The 10859-nt window shown below is 38.8% G+C and overlaps 1 protein-coding gene and 1 long non-coding RNA gene across 4 annotated transcripts; one reads left to right on the top strand and one right to left on the bottom strand.

Annotated features, from left to right (window-relative positions):
* The first annotated feature begins 1006 nt into the window (after positions 1-1006).
* Positions 1007-2168, top strand: LOC311112277. The gene is made up of 3 exons (XR_014610855.1): positions 1007-1278; positions 1524-1742; positions 1837-2168. It is a non-coding gene; the product is annotated as an uncharacterized lncRNA (long non-coding RNA).
* Positions 2167-10149, bottom strand: LOC311112276 (uncharacterized protein). 3 transcript variants are annotated; one of them, XM_084155330.1, is made up of 12 exons: positions 9802-10149; positions 9575-9696; positions 9164-9470; positions 8997-9076; positions 8670-8722; positions 5972-6008; positions 5826-5893; positions 5615-5704; positions 5202-5515; positions 4877-5055; positions 4473-4645; positions 2167-3323 (listed from the first exon to the last, which is right to left on the bottom strand). In XM_084155330.1, the coding sequence occupies exons 1-9, from the start codon at positions 9968-9970 to the stop codon at positions 5293-5295; spliced, it is 1149 nt and encodes a 382-aa protein (XP_084011456.1). In that variant the 5' UTR covers positions 9971-10149; the 3' UTR covers positions 2167-3323; positions 4473-4645; positions 4877-5055; positions 5202-5292. The 3 variants fall into 3 exon arrangements, with proteins under 3 accessions (XP_084011456.1, XP_084011455.1, XP_084011454.1); XM_084155329.1 differs by lacking the exon at positions 4877-5055 and having other exon boundaries at positions 2167-3033; positions 3109-3323; XM_084155328.1 differs by lacking the exon at positions 4877-5055.
* Between the last annotated feature and the right edge of the window lie 710 nt (positions 10150-10859).

The following is a 10859-nucleotide window of genomic DNA, read 5'->3' as shown; positions in this document are numbered from 1 at the left end:
TTTATCCATCTACCAATACGTATCCTTCTTTGGATAGCCTCCTTGGTCTTTGTGGTTGAATCTGTGTTTGAAATTCACTGTTCGACTGAGGGACATTATTACGGTGGCCGGGAAGTGCAAAGCAACATTACAAAGAATGAAACACTTTTACAAAGCTCGAGACAAATTAACATTTTGGAAAACAAATTAACATTTTATAAAACAAATTAACATTTTATAAAACAAATTTACATTTTAGAAAACAAATTTACATTTTAGAAAACAAATTAACAAGACGCAAAACACTTTTACCAGTCCCAAAACAAATTTACAAATGACAGATTCTTCACGGAAAGGGAATGTACCACATACCGGAAGTGACACGGAAGTGATGAGCGTGGTCTTTTCGTGTTGTTGTTGTGGAGTTTATGGCGTCAAATAAGTTTATGGTGACCGCCCGAACATGGACTGCGGCCGAGGGATGTTTTGCCCGTTTTGTGGCAAACACATGAACAGCTTAACGCGGTTTTACTTTACGTGTGGTCGGTGTTTGGAGTTTTTAAAGGACGCGGACCAGACGGAAACACCAGACATACTGCATCATTGCGTTCAATATTTTAACGAGGGTCACTCGTACGCTGTAATCGTGGACATGATGTCAAGTCTACACGGTGTAAACATCAGCTTGAGGACTCTTAAAAGTAAACTGAACGAAGCCGGGTTGTACCGCAGAAAGGATTATTCCGTGAGTAACGCCATCAGATTTGAACTTCGTGGACCTGGACAACTATTTGGTTACCGCACGATGTGGCAAGTACTTAAACAAAAGTACAATCTTCGAGTGAAGAGAGATGATGTGATGAATTTGCTCCGGGAGCTTAATCCTCGAGGGTGTGAGAGCAGAGCACGCAGAAGGTTTACAAGAAGAACCTACCACTCAATGGGACCTAACTATATGTGGCACGCAGATGGTTATGACAAACTTAAGCCATTCGGTTTGGCCATTTCGGGATGCATAGATGGATTTTCACGTAAATTATTGTGGCTTCAATGTGGACCAACAAATAATAACCCAACAGTGATTGCTCACTATTTCATGTCATGTGTGCGAAACCTCGGTGTCATCCCCATGAGACTGAGGACTGATTGCGGCACTGAGAACGGCATAATGGCTGCAATTCAATGTACCCTACGCCACCATCACAGTGACTACTACTCTGGAGCGTCCAGCCACATGTACGGCTCATCTATAAATAACCAGCGTATTGAGTCCTGGTGGTCTATATTTAGAAAGGGAAGGTGAGTTGTCTTCATAAAGGGTCATTGCATCTTTTGGTCATTCGATTTTCTTCTCAGGAACGATTAATGAAAAACGAGCACAATAATTATCAATACAAATGTGTAAAGCAAATCCTGCCCGTCAGGAAAAGTAGCTGTTCCTGAAAAGAAAATCGAATGACCAAAAGATGCACAGACCATATATTTCATTATAACTAACCTTTATTATTTATAGTATAACTAAACATTTGTATCCATTTCTATAGGTCTCAGTTCTGGATGGAGTTATTTGCCGACCTTAGAGATGCCGGATACTTCAACGGGAGTCATGAGCATCAATGCCTATTGAGATATTGCTTTGGTGATGTTATTCAGAAGGACTTGGATGAGTGTGTGAGACTGTGGAACAGCCACAGGATTCGCCCTTCCAGAACAGCAGCATGTCCAGGAGGAGTGCCCAATGAACTCTACTACTTACCACACAGGTGATACATTGGTGATAATAAACAGATAAAAGCATTAATGTAACATTTTAGCTTAAATGAAAATAAATGCAATTATGTATTCTATTTAACATAGGTTTGGCTCCAGAGACTGCGGATTTCAAAGTGAACAAGCTGAACTGGATGCCCTTCCTGAGGCTAGCCTGTCAATGACTCCTTGTGGGGACCCAAACATGCAGGAGTACTTGGACTTTGCCATGGAACACAATCAGTTACAGAAGCCAGACAACTGGGAGTCTGCATCCGAACTGTACATGAAACTAAAAGAAATGGCTCAGCTATGAAATGATCAAAAAGGGAGGTTTTTTTGTAGTGGTGGAATACTGCTGTCTGTCTGAACACAATATTTATGAATCTGTCACCCAAAGCTTAATTGTTTTTAAGTGTGAAGTAAATTAATCAAAAATAGTAATCAGTATTTATTACACTTTTGTAGTATTGAGAGTAATGGATCTAAAACATTTTCAAAATGTTTACTGTGAGAAAAGAACATGCTCACATACAGTAACATTATAAAAACAACTTTGGCAACTGCACTTTAAAAGTGCACCTTTAATAGGGTTGGGCATCAAGAACCAATTCCTACTTGGAATAGTTAAAAAAATTACGATTCCATCGGAATTGTTTCTTTATTGGAATCGTTTTGGAGGATTGGGTTTCAAATCTGATCATGGGTTCCAAATTTAACATGCGCAAGTTTTGGTTTCTGTAGCGGCCAGGTGCTTGTTGTGTTGCAGCCATGGAGCACAGTAAGCGGTGCTCTAGTGTGGCTTTATTTTACATTGAAAAAGCCCCGTCAAACTGCAACCCACCTTTGAATCAAAATAAAACTTTCCTCTTATTTGTGAAATAAGCATGTGACCCGTTTCAACTCCACCACTCAAAGAATCGGAATCGAGAATCGATAAGAACCGGAATCAAAAGGAAGAATCGGAATTGGAATCAGAATCGTTAAAATCTAAATGATGCCCAACCCTAACCTTTAACAACAACAACTTTTTCAGAGTCTTAACTCTAGGGGTCATCCATCATATAGCTTAGAAACAGCCGAATCCTGGACTATTTTGAATTCCAAAGTCCATTTGTGACTTAAACAAAGTGTATGAGTCTAGGAGTGGTAATCTCAAGGAGTTTGAACATGTATTTGCCATTGGGAACGCAGAGTCCTCCAGGAACTCTATTTGTGGCAGTGGTTCCAAGCCAGATGGGGGAAGTGAAGACAGCCCAGTAGCAAACATCAAAACATCTTCCACAGACACAGCAGCCTGGCCTTCTGCAAAGAAAAACAATTCAGATACATCACTGCCATGTGTTTTCTTAACTAGTTATAAAAAACAAACTAACAAACCTTCACAATCAAGGAGATAGTCTGCCCAGTAGGCCATGGTTTGACTTTCTTTAAGTCTTCGATTACTCCCCGAAGGACTGAGGTCAGGTTTGAAGAGTCTCTCAAGTTCAAAAGCAGTGAGTCGCCTTTCAGAGTGGCACATGACAGGGGCCAGCAAAGTAGGGTGTTGCTGTAGTGCAGTCAAAAACTCCAGGGTTGAAAGACCATCTCTGAATCTACAGAGTGAACACAAACATTGTTTCACTGCTGTGCAGTGCCAATTGAATTTAAAATTATCTAAAGAAAACTATTAAATATTCTCTTCACTACAATTACTATCCACCTTAACATTGTTGAAAATTGATTTCAAAAACCCTATTTTTGCATTGCACATTAAACGTTAATTGTTACAAACTGTAAGTATAACACACAGAAACAAAAGACTGGAATGACACAGACGGATGGGTGGCTTGAGCACTCACACGATGCCTTCAGAAAGTCTACACACCCATTGCACTTTTTCACAACTTTGTTTCGTTATAGATTCAATTTAAAATAGTAATATTAATCTTTTTCCTCATCAGCCTACACACAATACATCATAATGACAAAGCAAAAACAAGTTTTTAGAAATTGTAGCAAATTTAATAAAAATTAAAAACTGGAATATCACATTCGCACAAGTTAATTAACCATTTTCTCAGTACACTGTTGAAGCACCTTTGGAAGTAATTCCAGCCTGGATTCCTCGTGTATGAAGCTACAGGCTTTATACACAACATCACCACACTCTTTATATCTGATTTTCAGGGACATTTACAAGAGATACTAAAACCTCTCTGCATGTCAGGATCTCTATGAGAACTGAGGGCAGAAATAGATCCATATGTAAATGACACTGCTACAGTATGGAGCAGGTGGTTGGATAAACAGCAGCAAGTCATCAAGGGTTTGATGGGTAAAGTGAGCCTCAAACCATCACTCTGCTGCCAGATGTGCAGCAGAGGTGGATGGATCACTTTAAGGGGTAACTGGACTGATTTTCCTCTAAGAGTTAGTCAGGAGGAGAAACCTAAGATCTAATTTCTGTTTTTGCTTTGTCATTATGATGTATTGTGTGTAGATTGATGAGGAAAAGGATTTAAATATATTTTAAATTGAATCTATAAAGGTGTGCAGACTTAATGAAGGCACTGTCGTTTGACACAGAATGAAGTGACATCACATATCCGTTGAAATACACTAAGGTACAAATTCTGATTAAGGACAAATTGATAACAGATATACATACTTGCATAAACCAAAGATGGGGACCATGAGGCATTTCAAACAAAAAATTCATACATAAATAAATAAAAATCTCATCACTACAAATATCATCTTACCTGTCAATTACAGATGAGTTGCGGTCAACGATATACCATTGGAGGTAGTCTGACACGATTTCTTTCTTTTCTTCCACAGTAGCCACATGTTTCAGACAACCTGCTGTCTGTAACATTGTGCTGTGTCTCATCATACATTCTTGCAGAGCATCCAATGAAGCAGCATTCTCAATCTGAAAGACATGAAAATGGGCAAAAACACCCCAGTCAATATTTGTATACACTGTATCTCCTTGCCTATTTTTTTAATAACGTACATAGCAAAGTGTAATCTTACACTATCAAAAACTAATAAATTAATTAAATATATTCCTCACGTGATATAGGAAGTAAACATTGTCTCAAAATAACACTGCAGTAAGTATGAAAAACTCTGCCCTACCATACCCTTATGCTATTCTCACCTCTTGCAAAGCTTTCCCTATTTCTTCATCAGTTATTAAATTATTTGTTGCTTTGAATGAAGGCTGGCCTGCAAGATAATGTACAAGATCTTCTGACAGGAAATGGGGTCCTGGACCTCCATGCACAACTGACACAGCAATCATCTTTCCTGCCAAGTAGTATTCATCCTCCCTAACAGCTGTGAATGAATTCATATTGCAAAATTAAAACAATGCATTACTGTATATACTGTAATATGCAAGCATATGTCATGTGATATATATGGTCAATGAGCATTAACCAACCATTAGTAGCCTATAGTACACATCCAACCAACATGCATACCCTTTGCATTGTAGACCAAGAACCGATGTCCTTCTGGTCCATCAAAAATGGGCCGGTCTTTTAGGTGTTTCATCAGTAGAGTTAAAAACTCTCATCTTGGACCACCAGTGTCAATTCCCTCTTCCAGAACACCAGTATCATCAGTAAATTTCACCAGCATGTCACAGGTTTCAGAATATGTTGTACGCTTGAAACCTCTGACTGCCCCATCCCAAACATTAGCCCTTGAGATGTTAAACCGGCTGACTTTTTTATGATCAATAGGAAGAGACAGGTTTGCTACGATGTCAGGTAATGCAATGTCCGTCTCCTCCCTGTAATGACAAAAAGTTAATTCATTTGTGGATATTCCAGATATACAAGAACTATTGTACAGTGAAAAAACTGGAGTGCTATAGTCAAAAGAATATTACATTGCTGTGTGTTGGAAATTCTTCACATTGACAGCAACCGGCTCTTCGTCCTCCTGCTCAACATTTGGTGAATACAGGTCTGTGTATTTACTGTTGGGAAATTGCCATTTCCATGTTAAAACATCTTACAAACAAAAATGTCTTCCCCATGTAATCAGTTCAATACATTTAAATTATGTCAGTCATTATCTTTTCATTTTTTTTTACTTACCTGTAGCAAGACATTTTTTCTGGATTTGCTTCCGGTGGATCCAGATCCTCAGCATCAGATATTACTATCTGAAAAAAAGATTAAAATGTCTGAAACAACAACACTGAAAGCAAGAAATGTCATGCTGCCACAGTCTGCCTAATTACCTGTCCTGGCTGAATTGTTGATTGTCCTGGTGCATCTCTGAAACATGATAAAACATATTAAAATGATTAGCTCCATGATAAAAGCTATAATGTAGCTTTGAGTAGCATATAGTAGTAGAGGGAACAGAAAGATGTATAAAAAAAAAAAGATTATTTTGAGAACATGTGGATAGGAGCGCTTCCTGGACTCAAATCTGAGTTAGTTTGAGTTTCTTTTTTAATGGAAAAGGTATAAAATATAAGAAAGCTCAAACTACTATTTTTTAACTATTAAAATGCTTGTATTGCAAGTGGCCAAGCCATACAGAACCAATTTAAAAGAACTTTAATGCGTTTTTGCATCTAGCCTTCGTCAGCGAGTCAAACAGATGAAATGAGAGACAATGGGTCTTTTCTAGTGTCCAAGGTGTTCTGGGCTAGAGTGGGTGTTGTAGACATCTTAAAACCAGTAGGTGTCCTTCAGGCCTACAATAGTCAAATCATGTAAACATTGTGTATATGGATGTGTCCCATGTTTCCTATTGGTGGATTACCACTAGAAAAAACCCAGTGTCTCTCATTACATACAGTGGGGAAAAAAAGTATTTAGTCAGCCACCAATTGTGCAAGTTCTCCCACTTAAAAAGATGAGAGAGGCCTGTAATTTTCATCATAGGTACACGTCAACTATGACAGACAAAATGAGAAAAAAAAAATCCAGAAAATCACATTGTAGGATTTTTAATGAATTTATTTGCAAATTATGGTGGAAAATAAGTATTTGGTCAATATCAAAAGTTTCTCAATACTTTCTTATATACCCTTTGTTGGCAATGACACAGGTCAAACGTTTTCTGTAAGTCTTCACAAGGTTTTCACACACTGTTGCTGGTATTTTGGCCCATTCCTCCATGCAGATCTCCTCTAGAGCAGTGATGTTTTGGGGCTGTCGCTGGGCAACACGGACTTTCATCTCCCTCCAAAGATTTTCTATGGGGTTGAGATCTGGAGACTCCAGGACCTTGAAATGCTTCTTACGAAGCCACTCCTTCGTTGCCCGGGCGGTGTGTTTGGGATCATTGTCATGCTGAAAGACCCAGCCACGTTTCATCTTCAATGCCCTTGCTGATGGAAGGAGGTTTTCACTCAAAATCTCACGATACATGGCCCCATTCATTTTTCCTTTACACGGATCAGTCGTCCTGGTCCCTTTGCAGATAAACAGCCCCAAAGGATGATGTTTTCACTCCCATGCTTCACAGTAGGTATGGTGTTCTTTGGTTGCAACTCAGCATTCTTTGTCCTCCAAACACGACAAGTTGAGTTTTTGCCAAAAAGTTATATTTTGGTTTCATCTGACCATATGACTTTCTCCCAATCCTCTTCTGGATGCACTCTAGCAAACTTCAGACGGGCCTGGACATGTACTGGCTTAAGCAGGGGGACACGTCTAGCACTGCAGGATTTGAGTCCCTGGTGGCGTAGTGTGTTACTGATGGTAGGCTTTGTTACTTTGGTCCCAGCTCTCTGCAGGTCATTCACTAGGTCCCCCCGTGTGGTTCTGGGATTTTTGCTCACCGTTCTTGTGACCATTTTGACCCCACGGGGTGAGATCTTGCGTGGAGCCCCAGATCGAGGGAGATTATCAGTGGTCTTGTATGTCTTCCATTTCCTAATAATTGCTCCCACAGTTGATTTCTTCAAACCAAGCTGCTTACCTATTGCAGATTCAGTCTTCCCAGCCTGGTGCAGGTCTACAATTTTGTTTCTGGTGTCCTTTGACAGCTCTTTGGTCTTGGCCATAGTGGAGTTTGGAGTGTGACTGTTTGAGGTTGTGGACAGGTGTCTTTTATACTGATAACAAGTTCAAACAGGTGCCATTAATACAGGTAACGAGTGGAGGACAGAGGAGCCTCTTAAAGAAGAAGTTACTGGTCTGTGAGAGCCAGAAATCTTGCTTGTTTGTAGGTGACCAAATACTTATTTTCCACCATAATTTGCAAATAAATTCATTAAAAATCCTACAATGTGATTTTCTGGATTTTCTTTTCTCAATTTGTCTGTCATAGTTGACGTGTACCTATGATGAAAATGACAGGCCTCTCTCATCTTTTTAAGTGGGAGAACGTGCACAATTGGTGGCTGACTAAATACTTTTTTTCCCCACTGTATATTTGACTCCCTGACAAAGGCTAGATGCCGAAACGTGTTGGAGTTCTTTAAGTTGGTTCTGGATGACCGTGCCACTTCAGTAAAGGCCTATAGTACCTATGCAGGATCGACAGTGATGTGGGACATATGAATGGACAGTGGATACCCCCCACTTCATTCTCACGTGTTTTTTTTAATGGTTTGGTTAATTTTTGTTTATTCAACTGCAAGAGCAACTGTATTTCAGTGGGTTTATTCTGTAAAGCTCTGCTCACACAGGCAGCTGTGGGTCCTTTAGGTAGGGAGCGAGGGGGCACCGCAGTCAGTTACAGAAACAGCTGATAGCATGTAGCAACGTTGAGCTTATGTGCAGCAATATAAATGTATGTATAATGTGTATGTGAATAAGTAGTGAAATATCTGCTAGTAGTTTTATCAGTTTTGTGAGTTAAATAAAAAAAAGGTGAAATTGCACTTTACCTGGTAGTGAAAGCACTGTAGCCCAACAAAATATGAATTATTATTGCACGTGTGAAAATTCCTTTGTGTCCAAGTGTGCAACACCTACCTTTCATCGTCCAGCTTGTGTTTGGGAGTACTTCGATTTTGTGGTTCAAAAACCTGAGAGGAAACGGATAAAATGATCAACAACTTTCAACAGGTTCCATTATTTTTCCATTACCACATACAGTATATATCAATGCTGAATGGTTGTCTGTGTTACTGAATAATAGTTACTGCAAAATAATCAAAACAAGCCTTTTTCCACTAAAATATTGACCAGGACATTGATTTTATGCTTAAAATCCAATGTACATCTAATTAATAAATTATATGAAAATGAATAAATACAAACATACATACATATTTTAAAAAAGAGAAATAACTGATGTACCAAAGTGTCAGCACGATTGAGTTCAGCTGTGCTCCTTGTTGTGATGACAATTTCAGAATCAGAGTCTGAGGTATCATCCACTGAAAAAAATAATTCAAACAACCATTATCTATCCTCCAGCAGAGTATCTAAATATGTAAAAATATTGAATCATGAGATCCACTAACCTCTTTTATAGTGTTTTTCTAGGCAAATGAAAAAAGTGATCCTGGAATATGCCTTTCCTATTTCCTTTTTATATTCTGCCAATTTGAATGGCCTTTCTGACCCAGGCACATGAACCACCTCTGAGCAGTCTGGATACAAAAGGACATAAGGTCCTTCGTGCATGTCCTTGTTAAATGTTGTCATTTTCTGGACAGCTTGTTTCAGTAGATCAGGTGCTGCTACCTCTGGGTCTGTAAATAACGGTAGTGTTTTCCCTCTTAGAGGTTTTAAATCAGTTCCACTTGGCACCATAAATCCTACGTTTATCTAGTAAAATAACAAAGATATAATTAATGTATACATAGGTAAAATAAATATACACAAACACACAAATACATATAGAGCATTGCAAAATTGTATATACACCTTACCTGGACGTGTTTTCTTTCTTTAGGCCTATATCTTCCTTTTGGCCCATAGTTAAAAGACTGTCGTTCTTTTGATTTCGAGCTTCTGTACTCCATGAACTGTTTGTATGATGGGCATGGTTGTTCTGCAGAAATGGACAGAGTTCCGAAACAGAAAGTTAGAAGCCGCTCAAAAAATCATTAGCGTTACTGTCCTCAGATAGCTAGCGTTTTGGTTTTGCTAAACTTACTTTGCATAGCACTGTCCGGCTGTCGAGACGTCCCCTGTGTTTCCAATGTTTCCGTCTTGTCCGCGTCCTTTAAAAACTCCAAACACCGACCACATGTAAAGCAAAACCGCGTTAAGCTGTTCATGTGTTTGCCACAAAACGGGCAAAACATCCCTCGGCCGCAGTCCATGTTCGGGCGGTCACCATAAACTTATTTGACGCCATAAACTCCACAACAACAACACGAAAAGACCACGCTCATCACTTCCGTGTCACTTCCGGTATGTGGTACATTCCCTTTCCGTGAAGAATCTGTCATTTGTAAATTTGTTTCGGGACTGGTAAAAGTGTTTTGCGTCTTGTTAATTTGTTTTCTAAAATGTAAATTTGTTTTCTAAAATGTAAATTTGTTTTATAAAATGTAAATTAGTTTTATAAAATGTTAATTTGTTTTCCAAAATGTTAATTTGTCTCGAGCTTTGTAAAAGTGTTTCATTCTTTGTAATGTTGCTTTGCACTTCCCGGCCACCGTACATTATAGATAATTGTAGGTGTGGAATACAGAGATGAGATAGTCATTAAGAAATTATGTTAAACACCATACAACTTATTATGTTAAGCAAATGTTTACTCCTGAACTTATTTAGGCTTGCCATAACAAAGAGGTTGAATACTTACTGACTCAAGACATTTCAGCTTTTCATTTTTTATTAATTTGTAAAAAGTTCTTAAAACATAATTCCACTTTGACATTATGGGGAATTGTGTGTAGACCAGTGACATAAAATCTCAATTTAGTCCATTTTAAATTCAGTCTCTAACACAACAAAACGTGGAAAAGTCAAGGGGTTGAAAACTTTCTGAAGGCACTGTATATATTTTTTGTCAGAAAAGCTAGAAAGCGATATCACATCCAGTGACCAAATAATGTGTTTTCCCCATACATGATATATGGTGATACGCACGCACACACACAGTACACACTTCACCGCCACCCCTCTATGGCTTCTCCCTGACCCTCTGAATGTCAACAGTGCTGCTTTCTGCCCTGTCAGCCAGTCAGGTAGAGAGATTTTCCA

This window comes from Coregonus lavaretus, assembly GCF_964263955.1.
Source record: "Coregonus lavaretus genome assembly, chromosome: 38".
In the NCBI taxonomy this organism is placed as follows: domain Eukaryota; kingdom Metazoa; phylum Chordata; class Actinopteri; order Salmoniformes; family Salmonidae; genus Coregonus; species Coregonus lavaretus.
Note: the sequence above shows the minus strand (reverse complement) of the source record. Positions and strands in the feature narration are given on the sequence as shown.